Genomic DNA, 19,359 nt, shown 5'->3' with positions numbered 1-19,359 from the left:
TACATGTGTATATAATTGTATGGGACATGTTTGCCCCTAAGGTGCTGAGAGGGTAGTTTCTTTTTGTTTTAATCGTATAAAAACAAAAGGAGCTTCTTTCTTCGCCACGAGACACTAGATTTCACTAAGTTGTCGCTGCGCCTACAAAGCTGAATTTTAAATTATACTTTCCTTCAGTTTTTCCACCGTTTTTCATCCCCTTTCATTTCAGTGAATGTGCAACCGTGTGCAACTCGAGTCTCTCAGCAGCCTCGGCACCATAATAACGCCAGTGGAATTACTGCAGGAGGACATTTTCGCAGCATATGTATTATTCTCCCGATACATTATTTCCAGAATGTATAATAATACATGTTCTTCTTTGTAAGTGCAATTACACGAACACGGAGCGGCCGCCGTGCTGCCCAAAAAACCGACACGAGCAGTCTGAGAAACAGGGAGGGAAAAAGGACTGTAACCTTTAGTGCAGAGAATTTTCTTATCTCCTCTACACACTGCTGGGGAGAGGGAATTGTGTTGGTATCATTAATTCATAAATAAAGTATCCAGTCTGAGATAAAACCACAGTTTGGTCTTTCCACCCGAGGAAATGGCAAACGACCGCCTTCACCCTTGTGCTCATTACTATCGTCACATTTCATTTGGAAGTCAAAGGACACACTTAGAGCCTCACAGGGTCTGAGGAACGGAGACGATGTCTGGGAAATAAATCACCACGACCTGTAAATTCACTCAATCGGTGGGGCGGAGTCTGGTTTTACTGCCGCGAGTTTCAGGTGTCTGTGTCTGAGAATGTTCGAGAATGAAGCTAAAAAGGCGACAAGCATAAGATGTTTTGTGTAAATATAGAGAAAATTTCAGTGGATATTTATTGTTATTGTCCTTCACTCGCCGTGTGGCCACTATTTTATTTAATTTTTCTTTTTCTTTAAGTGGATAATCCGAACGATTGATTTGGCAGAGATTTTTACGCCAGATTCCCTCCGCGAGTGACACAACCCTTCCATTTATCCTGATGAGACCTGCAGTAAGAGTACCACAGGACGTGGTTCCCTCCCCATGGCTGAGGTCAATTTAGAGTGTCCAACCCAATAAAAACCTGGTGGGGATTCCAACCAATCCAGCCCAATCCCCTTCTGCTTAGCCATGGGGCTACCTCTCTGTTTTTCATTGCTGGTGCCAGGGATGGAAATATGATTTTATATCATTTATATAAAAATGTTAAAGACATTAATTTTGACATTTATAAAAATGTTACACCTACACTATTAAAAAGGCCAAGGTCTCAAAACCAATTCAATGGTCTGACCAATAATTTGTACAGGGTGTGAATCACAGGTGATCTCACGATACGATACACGATACCAATAACGTCACAACAATTCTGTGATATCAATGTATTGCAAGACAATCATATAGAGCAGTAGCAACATTAACATGAAAAGTTGAAAGCGCAGGATTTCTCGGTTTATTCCGGCAGGGACAGTTTACTTTAAAGCGCTTAAATTTATTCTTTAAAAATCAATATTTGACCTGGCGTATCGACGATATATCACCATATCACTAATTTTGACCCACCCTTAAAACCGTGATTGCATTGGCTTGTTGACTTTTTATATCCAAACAAATAATTGAATACAGGAAAATGATTTGCTGAACTCTCGTTCACAAGAATCCAGAGACTTGTAGTTGTTAATGTGAACTGTGAAATCTGATTTGTATTTAACTGGGATTTAATCTGAATTAAATAAATCGCCTATCTATTTATGTTTTTTTTAAAAATGTGTTCATGCACATTGGATTCAGGTAGTTTCCTATGAGTTTCCTTCAGACTAAATTCCTCATCGCTTCATGAGATGATGGACATGATGATGACAACCGACGTCATGAACCTCGTCAGGGGTTTCTCTCCCAGCTCTACATCTGTGACGCGCTCAGGGACAGAGGTGTGGCTGATTCACTTCACACTCTGTGGTGTCAGCGGTGACCAGTATCTACCTGCTGTAATGACTTTCGTGAGCTCTGTTCTTTAATACTTTAATACCTGTCTCTTGTCTTTCACTTGCTCTTCACCAGAGACGGTATCATGCAACAATTAATTGATTAGCTAGTTATTAATTGATTACTACTAAATGTATCGTCAACTACTTGGATGACTGGTTAATCGGTTTGATTGCTTTTTTCTCCGATTTGAATATTTATTTATAGTTTCTTTGCCCCATATAACAATGCATTTTTGAATTGTGGCCAAAAACAAGAAATTTAAGAACATCATTATTTCAAAGTTTGAAAAACACTGATGAATATTTTCTGACTTTTCTGACATTTTATGGACCAAACTAATAATTTGATTAATGGAGAAAATAATGGATTGATTATATATATATGTATATATATATATATATATATATATATATATATATATATATATATATATATATATATATATATATATATAAGAAAAATGATAAATACAAAAAAAAAAACAGCCTAATACGAGCTATAAAATGATCAGTTAAATCTTAAAACTAATTATAAAAGTAAAAGGGAGCCAGTGAAGACTTTAATCGAGCTACGGCCATAGTCTGAGAAGATCGAGAAAAACGATTTTCTACGTCTGACTCCGCCTCTGTAGACGGCAAAGGAGAGAGTTATGATAATCTCATCTGGAGAATATGAATGCGTGGATAAGTTTTTCTAAATCTGAGTGATTCAGGGTGTAGCTGGCAGGAAGGCTAATTAGACCACATGCTGTACTGGTGAGAGCTCATATATGACGCATACGGGGTTCTTGTACATCGGAAAAGACACACAGCCACGTGCACATCAAACACACACATACATAGTGTATATGCTGGCTCTCATTCATTCACTTTCTCACGACCATATCTGTTGCTCCAGCTCAGCTGTGCTGTGGGCGACGTGAAGACGGTGACGGTGCGCGAGGAACAAGAAGGCGTCGGAGGCTCCTCGTAGGATTCTTCCTAATGGTGGAGTTGACATTTACCCCGGGAGGCTGTGGGACGAGGCTGCAGCTGTCCCAAAGAAATGATTTAACCTGCCATGCAGAATATACAGAAATCTATCCTGATGGATGGAGACGGCCGCAGCCAAGGACCTGGAGCTGTCTGGGGGCTGTGTGTGTGCGCGCGCGAGTGTGCGTGGCAAACCTTAATTTACCAACACACTGCAGTTGACATCGCTGTTCCAGCAGCCGTCTCAAGCCCCGTGTTGACAGTTCCCTACAATAGTACATGATGTAGAGAGACAGGGAACAGGTAGTGTTGTCAGTGGGATCACTAAGTGCGCGTCATCCATCACATGTTGTGTTGGATCACACAACTCAAGCAGGAGAAGGTTTCAGAGGCACCTGCCTCCACACCCACTCCAGCTCTCACTGATGTGATCTGACTGAGGTCCACTCTTCTCCTGACAGCCATGTTAGTGGTGGTCACACATTTTCTTCAGACTTTTAACTTTTACACTTCTTTTTTTTCCTGCCTTTTCACAGTTTCACAGTGTTGAAAACCTGCACCGGTGAAGCACCAGTTAAATATGAGATGAAGTCTTTTTACCTTCACATGCCGCCTTTGGGATCCATCTTTGCTTTATTGTTGATGATCTTTCTGTAACATCTAACAAGGACTTGGATAAAAGTCTTCACAAAAAGAAAATTGAAATCCTTTTAGTTGGTAAACCACATCTTTTAAACGATCAACTAAATCTGTTTACCTCCACTTGAGAATGACCTTTTGTCTTTGCTCAGTTTAATTGAGCTAAGGTCGTAGTCCGACTAAGACAGACCATCGGACAGGTTGCCAAGGAGAAAATCGATTTATCGGCGTCTGACCACGCCTCCATAGGTGGGGCTGTATCGCTCTATAAGTTAGAGTGTATTGAATCAGTTTAGATGACAGAAAAACAGTGAACGATGAGATGGCTCTGTATGTTTGGAACCTGCTGTTCATGTCTTAGTCTGACTAAAATCGGACTTTTAACATGAATGTAAACAAACTGACTGCCTTTTCCTGAAAGTGTCAGGGAACTACAGTGGCCTTCACGTACCAGACCTGTATAACTTTTAAAACTGTCCTTTATATCTACTTTGTAGGTTTACATGGACGGTTTGTGTTTTTCATTTGTGTTGTTGTTGTTATTTTGAAATTTTGAAGGAAAACTCAAACCCCCTGATTCCCAAATTGGTGATTTAAATTAAGGACAAATTTACTATTCATGTTGTTCATGACAGTTTGGCATTTTTAAAAAGTGGGTCCCCATATAAAACAAAGTTCTGAAAACATTGGTCAAAATACACATGAAAGGCTCATTGTAAGGCTGTCTTATATATAATATTTATGTGTAGTATATTCAAATTCTGCTAGATGTTATTTAAGTTTAATCATATACTGATTCTTTACTATTTTACGCAAACTAAAATGTTTACTAATAAACAAAATCACAACTTAATTTGCTTAATTTGGTTCACTGCTCATTTGAACTTGTTTTTTTGGCCATATTTTACGATTGCTCGTGGTGACTCAGTTTGCGTTTTGAATGTTTGACACGATTTATTATGCTGGCATTTTTCCTTTTCTCTTTTTTTTTTTTTAATTGTACAACATTTCTGATTTGTGACTCATCACTGTATCGTTGCTGCGAGGCTGCTCGGCCGTCTCTGTCAACGTGCAGGATTAGTCACTGGTCTATCTTTATTTATAAGGCCATTTTTGGATGAGCCCAGCTTCCATTCCCTCCGTGCTCTTACTATCATAATGAGGAAAGTGGGTCTCATTATACTGTCATCTGGAAAACTGGGATATTTGAGCGGATGCTTATTCTGCAGCCCAACGTGGAACTAAAGGAATTGGTAAAATGGTGAATGGGTTTAGGGAAACTGCCAACTCCAGCAAACATTATTATTAATATTTCTGTGACTACAAGGCTTACAGAAAGACTTACTCATGCATTTTAATTTACCAAGATCTACTTTCCTCTGTCCTACTATCCTCAATTCTTTATTTAATTCTCTATTTTTATGCCTGATATTGTATTTTATACGAGTCGATAGTGTCGACGCTGGTCTTCAGAAATCAGCGACACTGATGTTTGGTTAGGGCTGCAGCGATTAATTGTTTATTTATTCATAATTAAAACCAGACAAAACAAAGGCATTTGAGAAGATCATGGGGTCCCATCCAGGTTTGGGAAACGCTGATCAACATTTTTCTTCTGGAACAAACAATTACTGGATTAATCAGTTTTGGCGGATTTGTTTGTCCAAATTCTTTTTTTTTCTCCCTCCATCTGATAAACAAATGTTACACAAAGATATTTATTGAAGAAAACTCACGTTCCACCTCGAAAATATGAATTGTGTGTCTTCACTGCAGTGCATTTATATATTTATTTTAACTATAAAATAATGTCAAAGATAGAGGTTAAACGTTTGGATGGGAAAAAGGTTTGTTTTAACATTTATTAAGCTTTTTAAGAGCAGAAATGTGCTATAATTGGCCGATAATAATAATTATAATAATAATAACAATAACAATAATAATAATAAAAATAAGTGGCCAGTAGCGATTATTATCTAAATTTTACGTTTATTAACCTTTTATATAAATATATGAGACAACGTCCTCCGAATCTCTTCAGTCAAACTGATGGTTACATTTTATCAGATGCAGGAAAAAATCAGCTAAAAAACAAAATGACCGATTAACCCAAGATAGTGGACTTCCTGCTGACTTTGGATCATGGTCATAATGTCATTTTTTCTTCATCCCGACCTTCTACACATGTGTACTGATTTTTGTGCATGTGCGATAATTGTGCTGTTCAGGGTGAGATATGGACAGGGAGCGGTGCACTTATTGGCCCCTCCCACATCCAATTTCCGACATACATTCCCCGAGCCACTTTCAGACGTAAATTCTGTAAAAATAAATACCAAAAAAATAAATAAAATCGGCATCAATTATTAGAAATAGCACCGCAGGGCATGAAAAGTAGATATTTAGCACAATATCAACTTCATTTCTTTCTTGCACAAAATCCAAGGACTTTCAATAATCACCCACGTCTATTCAATGATTTCAAGGACCTGAAGGAACCCTGTTGATACTAAAAAACAAAGTATTTCTCCAGGCATTCTTTGACGTATTAGTCGTACAAAGTGAGTCCGTTCTTCTTCAAGTGTTATGAAGCGGCGTTTCATGATTAAACGTCACTTCATTAATTTACTTTAGGATCATCTATTCAGTATCAATACTGCTTGACAAACAATAAAACAACACAGCACAAGTAAATTATGTACATCGTCTCTCATGATGAATGAGTGCGGCTCAGTCGAGGGAAACAAACGTTCCATTTATCACCGTTGTTTTGTTTTTTTCTTCACCTCTCCAATAACAGGAGCCGTTTGGCCTCATGTGCTCCGCAAAAATGTGCTGTTTGTCCTCCAAACAGCAGAGAATAAGACTTTAGGATTAGGTTCCAGGCCAACATCTCCACACAGAGACCAGTGCTTGTGCCAGATTAAATGCTGCAGGATTAGAACATGGCGACAGCCTCACACACACACACACACACACGCTCTTCATATTCCTCCACTGTCACACAGGCGGCGGCAGCAGCAGTAAACACTGACGGAAGTTTATAAAAGTGTCTTTCAAAGCGGCAGCGAGACAGCTGGCACGCCATCAAAGACAATAAAACATATGGTACAGTGACAGCACACGCATCATTGCCTGAATACACAAGTCACCATTCCTTCCTTAAATGTGGAAACTTTTTTTTTGCCTTTTGTTTACTTCTTGTGAAAAGAGTTGAGAAGCTGGGTTTTTTTTTTCCCCATTTCGGGGACAATGTCAACACTGGAACGGTGTAAAATAAAATATTTAGTTTTGTTAGAACTGGAACGGAGTGAGTTAAGAAAATATCAAAACTTTGCAGAATTGGTAACTACTGTGTAGAGTTTTCGGCAGTTGACGTCACGCCATTTTGGCAGGGAGCAACGTAGCTAACGTTACCTGCAGCTAACGACTCGGCATCGGTAATTTAAACAATTAGTCGACTTATGAGATAATAAATTACACAGTTACTCCGTTGCTCTCTTTATTCAGCCTTTAAATTGATCTTGAGGCTGTTTTGGGCATGTGCTAACCAACAATAAAGACAATATATGTACTTTTAATAAATGTTGCTGCTTTTTAGGATACTAAGACAAAAGATGAATAAAAATGCTTAAATAAAAGAGAAAAAAAATTAGTTGGGTGAGGACTGCAGAGTAAACGTTTGCTTCCTTTGCAGAAAACCACCAGAACGTTTACTTTTCTTTGTAGAACTTCATACATTTGATTTTTAAACGCCTTTAAACTCCAAAGAAAGAAGATACATTCACACCATACTGTGTCGTGACTTTTAACATTCACTTGTCGGTGAGGGAGTGAAAATGTGTAGACCTCCTGATTCTGAGGATCTTGCACGGCTGGTTTTCCACTAACAGACAGTAGGGGGCAGTGGAGACGGCCCCCAACAATTAAGCCATTTAACCTTCACAATGACCCTGAAGCTGTAAAACTAGGGTAAAAATACTTCATAGTTCTGTTTTAAGAGGAACACACTTAGATCCTCAACCCTGGTGAAGCAGATGAAGAAGTTTGGCTTCCACCTGCTGCTGATCCTGAACAAACATCCATCCTCAGACACGCCCTGAGTGACCTTCACCTCAACCTCCTCAACAAAATGAAGCTCATGGTGGTGAAAGAATTCAAGAGAAACGACAATGAGTTCATCTGCAAGACCACTGGCACCAGAACCATCAACCCTATCTTCTACATCAGCCCAACGACCATGGCCTTTATGTCCTGAGCCTTAAGCCCCACCCCCACACACAAGGACCCTTTGGCCAGATTTCCTGATGTGTCCCTTCCACGCTTGTCTTCTGATTTTAGGCTGATTTGAACAGATTATCCTGGAGTGTGAGGGGTTGACAAACATGATTTTAACATCATCAGAGTCTTCCCAAATTGATTTCAAATCATAAATATTGAAGTTGTTTGATATTTACAATGAACAGTGGTTGTGGGCGTGAGCAGAACCCTGCAATAACCAATGAGAGCGAGTCAACCGGGAAACAGATGTTTACGTACTTTGGTTTAGAAGCCTAACTTGTAAAAGATGAGTTGATTCCATCTTCTCAGCCTTTTTCTTCATCAAATATCAACACAAAACATCGCACACACAACAGCTATTAACTGACGCCGCCGCCACAGAAACTCACATGATGGTGGTCCCAAATCCCTGGAATTTCATTGTTTGAAATTACACTTGTTCTTTGCGCTCCCTCGCTTGTTATTTGTGCTTCCTCAATTGTTCTTTGGGCTCCCTCGCTTTTTCTTTGGGCTCCCTCGCTTGTTCTTTGGGCTCCCTAGCTTGTTCTTTGCGCTCCCTCAATTATTCTTTGCGCTCTCTCAATTGTTCTTTGCGCTCCCTCAATCTTTCTTTGCACTCGTCGATTCGTTCTTTCCACAGTGGTTTCAAACAATAAAATAAAAACATTTTGAATGATTAAATCAATATTTTTTATGCTTTTTAAAAAGTGTTCTTTGATTTTTGAAAATATTGACACAAATCTAATTCCATAGATTTAGAGGTAACTTTCAGGACAAGCCACTTGCTATCCGATAAGAACTTTGAAGTCAGTCACAGTTGATGCAACAATCACCTTTGTGCTGTTGCGTTATTGTAAATGTGTAAAAAAGGGAGTGCAGGTTTCTGTCTATTGACTCGAAGCAAAAAATGCAGAGGCAGTGACAGACATTTATAAAACGAGAACATGCTGGAAACAGATGATCTGTAAAGTGCACATATATAAAGGGAGTGACAGAGGTGACGGCTCTAATTCAGAGCAGCTTTTCCTCATTAAGAATTTGGCCGTGCATCTCACGGAAGCTTCTTACTCTGAGGACAGCTTAGCCTGTTCATCCCCATTTTGACATGGACCTCAGCCCCGTCTCCAGGGAAAATGATGGACTGTGGTCCCAATGACGACAGCGGCATGGACCAAAACCCCGCCCACCCCCCGCCCCGAAGGGACCTTAACATAAGCTAGATGACGCAAGGAGAGAGCTGCGACAAAGGCTCACCACGACAAAGGTCGCCGTCATTCACTCTGTCAAAACATTACAGTCACACGCTGGAGCCAGAATGGAATGGTTGTGCCCATTTGATAGATATTCATTCCTGCGCTGAGTCAATGACTGGAATTGATTTCATTTCTGTGAGTCAACTGACACCAACACATCACTGGCGCTATAATAAAACTTGGTACAATCGTATTTCATGTGCAACAACTCTAGCTCTGTTCCTGTTAACATGAAGGCCGCATCTTTCTATTATTATTTCATAATTTTCATGTCATTTGGTCTTGTTTTGTCCACAAACCAAAACTTTCAATATACGAAGCTAAGAAACCACAAAATATTTGAATTTAAGAAGCTAAAAAATCAATTAGCTTGAATATTTTCCGGGGGTTTTGCTCCACATGACAAAGAAATCATTAAATTAATCTGATTTGGGAACAAAACAATCCTCATTTCCAGGTTTGGGAAACACAGATCAACATTTTCTGGACTCGACAAATCGATTGATCGAGAAAAATAATCAACACATGAATCGATTATGAAAATGATCATTTTAAATAATTTTAACAGCTTTTCTCACAGTACCTCCCACATTCTATCTATTATTCACAGAATGTTTTAAAAGAGGAGTGAAAAGGATCATATTTATTACATGAATATTTTCTATATTGTTTTTGAAGTTTTTTGGTCTTGTTTTTCCATTACCTGTGCGATATTTTGATTATTGATGGTGCAATAAAAAACCCAACCAATTTCCCTCGGGGACTAATTAGGTATTCTGGTTCTGAACCCTGCAGAAAATAATGTGCAGCAAATTCTGGTTTACACATTTCCCACTCTTTATCTCGCTACTTTATCACTCGGAAAGTTTTACATGTGATACCTGAATTATCAGTCATTTCTTTTCCTGTTTGGGAGATAAATCTGTTGACAGGTCTCAGGGTAAGGATCCTGTAGCTGGGACATGGTTTGTCCAGATTAAATATAAAAGAAAAAATGAGGGTGATCTGGAAAACGTGGACTCAACTGGTGAATAAACTGTTAATCCTTTAACACCTGGACTTTTTTGGACATGAGTAGGTGCTTTTTGCCCATTTTTCCAGAATAACTCTCAATATCTGGCAATTTTCTGCACGTTAAAACACTGTTTTCACAATTTAAAATGAAGAAAAACAAAATGTTTGGCAAAACACTGTAGTTGTACATGAAATTTGAACATATTTAAATAATATTTGTTGGAAAAACAGGCCAAAAAATAGAAACTATGTACAGGTGTTTTTCCTAATCTGTCCTCTCTGCTGACAAAGATGCTGAAAACTTCACTCACGAGTGAAAACGACTGTGATAAACGTGCAAATTTTCAGTTTTCAGAAACCGTTGGAATTTTTCCGACAGCACAATCCGTTGCTTAATTACGTTGATGAAAACTGCGATACGTGCTGTTCTAAAGGGTTAAACAGAATATTAATTCAGAATTTAACGGAAATTTCTTTCTTTTGTTTTATTCAGAGGTCAGAATTTTTTGCAGAGACAACATCCCACCATCCAGCCACCAATTAACAAATATTTCTGTGCAACCAATCAATAATAAATCCATTTGAGAAGTTTAATTATCAAAATAGTAATTCGTTGTGCATTTTCCGTTGCCATTATTGCGTTCCTCATAAATGGTTTGTGAACTTCCACGTCCAACCAGCAGGAAAAACAAGACATTTAGATTTAGTGGCCACATGGTTCCTTCCTTATCTGCCTTCAATGCACGTACAGCAAGATTACAGATTAGAGATTATTTTTGTCAATAAATTGCAAATTTAACCAGGACAAGCTGAAAAATGATATTCGTGTGTGCTGAATTGCAGAAGAAAAATGGAAGGACATGTTTTGAACATCTGTTTGTCCAAAACTTGTGGTAACTGACTGATCATTTTTCCTTTCACCACAACCTGCTGCACATCTTTGAGTCTGGTTCTGTCAGAGATTTCTTCTTCTGTTAAAAGGGTTTTCTCTCCCTCTGATGCCTTGTGTTTGCTCATTGTGTGAACTGTTGTTGTTTCTCTTCTCTCTATTTAATATTGTAAAGGTTTATGCCTCACTACTGTACTGTATGTACACAGCCTTGAGATTATGTATGTTGTGATTTGGCGCGATATAAATAGATTGAATTGAATTGACAGGAAAGCAGTCATAAAGGCTGTAACTGAAAAAAACACATTAGGAACCAGGCCAAAACAATAGATAACAAAAATGTGTTTAAAATCAGCAATTTTGACCATAAAAAACATTTACACAACAACATATTATTATTGACACATTCACATTTGCAATCATTTTAAAACATCTGAAGTCAGCTACTCATAATTGACGGTGGTTATCAGAGCAGAAGCTATGGTTTAACAAATCTGTGCATAATTAAAATAAATAAAAAAATCTATTCCCCAACTCTAAACTGGACTTGCTTCAGTTTTTATCTCTCATCCAAAAAAGCAACTTTACTTCTGTTGAACTCAGAGTCGGAGAGGATGATTTAAAGAGGTTATATAAAAGAAAAAAAAAACAGACAGATGAGGAAATAAAGAAGGGAGAAAAAGCTGCTTCCACTAATTGCTCTTATTAGAGGAGACTAGAAGGGGTTTTGCAGACTCTGTGATGGACAGCAGCTATTCAAACATTTAAATGTGGACCGCACGCGTGTGACCTGACGCACACACAGGGCTGTAACTCTCAGAGAGATAACAGCAGCAAAGATAAGACTCCAGACTCCATCATCCAAACATCGCTCTGTCATCTTTCTGATGATAACAATCAAAGTGACATAGTGAGGGAGAGAGAGAGAGTGGAAGTAACCATGAACAAAAACATGGAATAAAAACAGCAGACTGAGGAAAGAGTGAACACACACTGAATATTCACATCAGACACAACAAAATGAAGCAAATAAAGGATAAAGAAAGAACTGTCGCCATGTTTGAAAGCAGGAAACAAAAACAGCGACAAAAGTTGTATGAAATAAAGACATGATCTCTCCAGGACTGAGCCATAAATCGATTTTATCAATTGATTTGCATTTGTAGTTTAGGCGGATTTGTTTTTAATGAAAAATCTGTTTCATCTTTGATTCCACTGCTGACGCTCCCCTCAGGTTTCCGTAGTTAACATTATTTATTATTAATTATAAGATCCCTGGACGTTGGGACATTGTTTGAAGCCAGTAGAAAGCAAGCTCGCTGAAGTTAGATTTAACGACTGCCATCGTGTTTAGAAGCTTGTTGTTTTGAGGCTTGTATTTTGTTTCACTTTAACCCTGAGAGGGAAATTTTGTTCAAATCCAGCAAAGGAAAATAACGGCAAAATAAAAGAAAACTGGATATTTGTCATTTGTATTTTGTTTTAAAAAGGAAAGAAAAAGCAATATTCAGGCCGCCTGGATTTAGATTTTATGGCTGTAGAATTATCACAAAGATGTTCAATGAGTGACTTCTTCTGCTCCAAGTTATTTATTCAACCATTTAAGAATCACAGTGCTGAGAAGCTGTTGAATCTCGCTCGTTATGCAGAAGTCCTGAGGTTCTACCGTAATGACAAGTATATGGATGCAAAGCTCTATTTCTCTGTTTTCCGGTATCCATCCATCCATCTTCTACCACTTTTATCCTTCTATCTATCCATGAGCGTCACGCGGGATGCTGTGCCATTCGCAGCTGACATAGAGGTGAGACATAGAGTCACATCCTGGTCACGTTACAGAGTTACGCTAAGGAGAAGTCCGCATGCCAAATCCCGTCACCGACGACGCAGGCTCTCTCTTGATCAACTTTACTCGCTCATTGTTCTGCACAGAAACTCACGTTGACGGCGGAGACAGTGTCCACAACACCGCTAGTAATGATGACTCCCCTACTTGTCTACATACATCAAGCAACGCAGGGCACGGAACAGTAGGTGGCGTCATAAACAAACAAGGGAGACATTTAGCTATTTAGCTACATTTAGCTCAACTTCATCTTCTTTTTTGCACAAAATTCAAGCACTTTCAATGACCCAAAGTCTATTTAGGAACGATTTACAAAAGCTTTCAAGTGCCTTGAAAGACATTTTTCAAATTCACAAACTTTCAAGGATTTCAAGGACCCGTGGGACCACTGTAAATAAATCAGATCTGTACCAGGGTCCTTAAAGGCTGGGCGATATATACCGGTAAGAGTAAGAGTTAGGGGCAGCCCGTGGCCAAGTGGAAAGGGAACTTGACTTGTAACCAGAGGGTTCAAATCCCCACCCGGCCAAAAAGGGCTGGGGTACCCCTGAGCAAGGTACCCAACCCCCAATGCTCCCCGGGGCGCCACTCAGTGTGGCAGCCCACTTCTCCTAATTCTAGGATGGGTCAAAATGCATAAATTGCATTAATAAAAACTAATTTTATACTGGTATATTTTTGAAAGAGATATGTAGATGAGACAATATCGCTATACCGATATATTATATATTATTTTTATGTTGCCTTGTGAACACTTTTTCCTAAGCCTACAAGCTTAGTGCAGCTGCTCAATCACGGCCTTTACATGTACGTACTACGTAGTGTGCTCCCACCCACGCTACGCATCACAAAAATATGGCAATATCAGTTTTGGTCCATATCGCCCAGCCCTAAATCTCCTCCATGACGAACAAATAAGCGCGGTGTTTGAAGGGTTCGTGGCAGCTCACATCACTCCACTCCTCCTGTTGTCTTGTAACGTGTTTAGCATCGACTGCTCACCTTTAATGGGAGAAAAACTCTCCCGGGAAAACGAGGATCAAGAGGAGGTGAGAGGAGGGAGACGACGACCAGGGAAGAGGAGTGTGAAAGCGACGGTCTCTGTTTACCGAGCACAAATTTTACCTTGCAAAGTGGAGGCTAAAGCACAGAGAACTATAAAAGACAAACTATTAAGTCTTTAATCTTGCAGCAATTCCTGCTGCAGGATTTTTCTGCTGGTGTCTGCGTGATGGAGTGCTGGTGTGCAGCAGGGCATAAGCCGACTGAAACAAGATGTAATTAACATGAATAATATCTCTTCCCCTCTCAAACTGTGAACAGTGGAAGTTGTGATATCTCCTCTCTCTTAAATTCAGCCTAATTGAGTCTCATTTTCTGTTGAATCCCCTGACGAGGAATTAACACAAAACCTTTGCCCGCCTAAAGAATATCAAGTGGCCCTGGAAGATAAAGGTACATTATTTGATAAATGTACTTTTATTAAGTCACAGAATGAACATGAATCGTCTTTCGAGATTAAAGGGAACGTGCTGAATTGAAATGGAGGCTGCACTCGCGTCAACGGAACAATTTTGACTGTTTTAATAAAACATCATGATGGTGGTTAGAAGGTTGTGAGTCAGCGTTTTGAAACAGTCAAGGACAGGAGGACATTTGACCAGATCACCAAAGAGAGGCACGATCTCGATTGTAAATCTTCAAAATCAAAGGTGGAATCAAGGATTTAACCACGCCCCCAGCGTGATATCCTGCAGACGTGCCAGAGGGTAGCAAGACAACACTTAAGCTCCTCCCACTAACACAAAGCTGCTGCCAACAAGGGCTGAACAGTTATTTTGAAAGGAAATGCAATTGCGATATGATTCGCGAAATCAAAGGGAGTGGTCATTTGTTCATCATTATTCTCATTTTCATTCAGAAAAAACGTATTTAAAAGGATTAATGTGTGATATTCGTGCAGCTCTGTGAGAAACGAAGATGTTCTCTTCAGTCGGTAGAATAAGATGTGCAATAATAACACACATTTTGGCTCGAACAAATATCGCGTCACCTGTGATTTGAAAATTGCAGTAAGCTGTATTGCGATTTCGCATCGACTGAACTCGAAACCCCTTCCCGCTTCTCTGAAATCCGTTCCCCGTGAGTTTTGTCAACAGCCTTCGCGTCGCCGAAGGACGACTCGGCTTGCATGATCAGGACGTAGACGTAACTACGACAACGACGCCGTGAACACAGACAACTCTTCTGTCCTCACTTGGAGCAAAAACACCAACTTCAAAATTCAAACTGGCGCTAAAGCGATAACTAGAGCTATAGACGTGTTTGTAGCATCAGAGCATTAAGTGCTTTTATTGTGACGTGTAAGCGTTCTCCGGAGTAGAATGTGGGAAAGTTCATCAGAAACTTGTAGACGCCTCAAAGTGACAGGTCTGGACTAACGTCCATACACATGAGAAGCACCAGGGGGCAGTGTGGGGATCAGATATATTCAGTGTGTCAGGTGCTGTGATATTTTGCTCCATCTCTGTTGATTTAAAGGGAACTCTTAGAGCTTGAACCCAGCTTTGAACAGGAGTGAGTGACGCAGCTCGGCGTCCGCAGCTCGGTGCTCTCTGTGTGAACCTCACCTCTCAATGATGTCAGCGATGACACAGGCGAACATTTGCAGGCCCTCTGGAAGCTGCAGAGCCACTGTGGAGACGAGACGGAGAGAGAGAGAAGAAAAATGAGATGAAAACATACTCGTGTTGGAATGATGCAACATGTCATTTAATACAGTTTGGACAGCAGAACTATACATAGCAACTGCAACTGGTTCACAGTACTACACACTGACAGGAAATAGTGACAGTTCAGGGGCAATTTCCCATCTGCCACTGCAGCACTGTTGGTTTATTTTAGCCAGTGACAGGTTTGTTGGAAATTTAGTCCAAACCAATCACCACAGGTCTATCTCTACAGCTCAGGCATATACACAGCCATTAAACTCCCTCAGTATGCTTTCCACTCGCTCTGTGAGTCACAGTTTAGAACTCTCAGCGACTGAAACACATAAAAACACCACTTTCTCCAGGATTTATCTCTCAAAGCGGGAGTTAAATAATGAACAAACTGATGTAGCTGTTATGGCTTCGCTCGCATTGGCTTCCCATTTCTTTTAGAATTGATTTCAAGCTTCTTTTATTCACATAAAAAGGCTCCTCATAATGTAACACCTTCTTACAGCTCAGATCCTTTAATATCTCGCCAGGCAGCGAGAACACTGAGGTCTGCTGATGCTGGGGTTTTCTTTAACGGTAGCCCAGCAGAGAAACTCTGGGACACACTGCTCTGCTACATCACACAGGCAAGCTCTGTGGAGAATTTCAAAATAAGACAAAACATTTCCTTGCCTTTATTTCATGACACAGAAGATGTTTTTGGTTATAAAATATTACTTTTTTATTATAGTGTCGTATTATGGTGTCACCAGAGACACCATAATACGAGTATTTGCTAAATTATATTGCAATATACTCGCACACAAGCTCATGGGAGAGTGACCACTTGGCACCATTAGTGGACAGAAAAATCAAAGTTTTTTTTTATGCTAATCGGCAAAAGTTCAATGTTTAGTTTTAACATAAGTAACGAAAAATATATGCAGAAAAAAATGTATACTTGGTGTCTCAATATCAGTCAAAATCACTGGATCGGATATTGTACATGAAAATCCAATCCAAAAATCCAATATATCGCATGCTCCACTATGCACAGATAAATTGATAACGTTGTGGGCTGTTTAATTGAGTATTTTGGGAGAATACTATTTGTGAAACAGTTGGAGAATTATGTCTCTGAAATGACTCAGCACAAATGTGTCGTTAACAGCTTCATAGTTCATAAATGGTCTAAAATGAATGTATTCACTGGCAATGGTAGATATTGGATAGAGTTCAACGGGCCTGAAAATGATGACCCGACCAGGCCCGCAGGTCTTTAAGGCCGAACCCGACGCAGCCCGACAGACTAGCATGAATTGTCCGCCCGAACCCCACCTGACCAGTGCAATACTTTACTATTTTACTCTATAATACTTTACTATTTTACGCGAACACAAACAGCATCATCATGGGTAAAAATGTAACACGATTTATTTAATTCAATTCAATACAATTCGTATAGCGCCAAATCACGACATACATCTCAAGGCACTGTATACATTAAGGCAAAAAACCTTTACAATATTATAGAGAGAAGAGAAAACCCAGCAGTTCACACAATGAACAAGCACAAGGCATGAGTGGAGAGAGAAGAAGAAGAAGAAATCTTTCACAGAACCAGACTCAAAGATGTGCAGTATCTGCCTAGACAGGTTGTGGTGAAAGGAAAAATGGGACAGAGGAGAGAGACCAGGAGCAGAAATATAACAGTTGTATCAAGTTATAGATTTAGACAGGACATTTCTGAGTCTTATTATGACGTGTTTATAGTACTACAATGTCACATACACAACAAATGTATACTGATATCTGATATACTGATAATGACAATAATACTACTGCTAGTGATAATACTAATAGCCTCCGAAATTCCAACTACAACTGGAAAGTACCGTTTAATTTACTGTGAAACAAACCAGACAAAAGTCAAATACAGGATTTTTTGCTATTGACGCTAATGATAGCCATCTCACTCAAACTCAACATAGAATCCTATGTTGAGTTTGCTCTAACTTTGCAACTTGGATATCTGACTTCCTCAACTCCAAATTCCAACTTCCGAATGCAACTTGAAAGCACCATTTAATGCATATCCAGAGTTTTCAAACCCAAACAGAGCCAATCGTGTTTTTAAATGTCTGGTTTTGGGAGAGTGGTCTGGACTGCAGGCATATCCAGAACAAAATGTTTTCTATTTTTAAACACATTCATATATATATATATATATATATATATAAATAAAGTAGAGTGGAGGAGGACTAAGTGGATTGTGCCTCGTTTCAGGCTCATTCTGCATCGAGAGACAGGCACGTTTTTTAATCAGCCAGGCAGAGGAGCCTGGAAGCACCGATTCCCTGTCACCTCAACTAAACCTGCCTGCTCCCTGTGAAGGGCTCCTCTCTCCTTTGTGTGCCCTCATTTTCCAAGAAAATCATGCAAAATACGAGTGTGGATGTAATGTGCGGCTACACATTCTGCTGGGTTTGCTGCTGATATAATAGCAGCAATCAGCAATGCATTAAAGATTCTACAACTGTTTAAAAAAAAGAAAATACATATGGAGGTGTGTTCAAAGGCCGGGTGTGATGAGGAAAAATAATTTAAATCACATTTTCTGTGGAAGTCTCAGTGTAAAGGGGTGTGAGCTCAGTATGAATACAAACAGGGGGTTTGAAATAAATTACCTCAAATGAAAAGGTGAGGGGATTTTTTTTCTTTAGGTTTAAAGCCTAATCAATTTATGCAAGTCCATGTTTCTTTAGGAACTTTACCTTATGGCTACTTCCAATATCTGGGTTTGATTTATTATACTGAATGTTATCATTTTATTTTCAGTGAATTTAAAAAAAGTTTGAAAACTCTGCAGTTCATATGCCAGGCCTGTATGTGGCGCTGTAGCGCTGCTACACCAAAACCAAAGAAGGGGATATTGAGCAAGAAACACCAAAAAGTGGTGTTTCAGTGTTTCCAAAACATTATTTCCATGAGGATAAAAAAAAAAAATAAAACTTCAGCAGATTCACCAAGACTTTTTTGCGTTTCCATTAGCCCCAAAACTAGCCCCAAACGCTCCATTCTTTTGTACCCTTCCCTTGAGGGGTAATGGTACAGGTGGAGCTAGACCCACAACAGTCAGCTGATTAGGTGACAGAAAAGCGTCACTCCCTGGCGACTGGTGTTCGCTTGCTACAGTCTATTCTCATACAGAGTTTGACAAACAACCATAACAACGCTCCATGTCACTGTTCATTGTCGCCGCACCAGTACAACATCACGATACGTATCTCACTGGCATGGGAAACAGCCCTTGGGAACAGCCCACACCCGTACTAGGATGGAAACGCGGCTTAAACGTCTTTAAGAATTAGTGACATCTACTGGCGGGACCAGTCCGACAAACAGAATGTTCCGAAAAGTGTCTGGAAACATCGGTGGCCTTCATCTACTAGAGAAAATGTCATTGTTACAAATGTGTCAAGTTGCTGCTATTCAGCTAGATGAAGTTGCATTGTTGTTCTTTATGTCTGTATCAGTTCATGTGGGCAGAGCCATTCTTAGTTTGGGTAATAAGCTTCCTCTTCAAAATAAGCTCACGCTGCTACAGAACAGGCAGCGCCAGGCGGTCGACTTCACAAAAACACAACATTTAGCAAAGAAAAGTTTTCTTTAAGGCAACAAAAAGCACACAATTTGAATTTTTAAAGCCAGTACACACTAAAGGAAACATTTTTATGGATACTATATGCAATTTCTCTTC

The 19,359-nt window shown here is 39.5% G+C and overlaps 1 protein-coding gene across 1 annotated transcript in view; it reads right to left on the bottom strand.

Moving 5' to 3' along the window:
* dph1 (diphthamide biosynthesis 1) overlaps window positions 1–19,359 on the bottom strand; it is an 84,467-nt gene that overhangs the window by 54,896 nt on the left and 10,212 nt on the right. Inside the window, exon 3 of the mRNA XM_044031254.1 lies at window positions 15,528–15,591. Within this exon, the coding sequence (XP_043887189.1) occupies window positions 15,528–15,591 (64 nt within the window). The remainder of the gene's footprint in view (window positions 1–15,527; window positions 15,592–19,359) is intronic.

Source organism: Solea senegalensis, linkage group LG8, assembly GCF_019176455.1.
Source record: "Solea senegalensis isolate Sse05_10M linkage group LG8, IFAPA_SoseM_1, whole genome shotgun sequence".
NCBI classification, from domain to species: Eukaryota; Metazoa; Chordata; class Actinopteri; order Pleuronectiformes; family Soleidae; genus Solea; species Solea senegalensis.
Note: the sequence above shows the minus strand (reverse complement) of the source record. Positions and strands in the feature narration are given on the sequence as shown.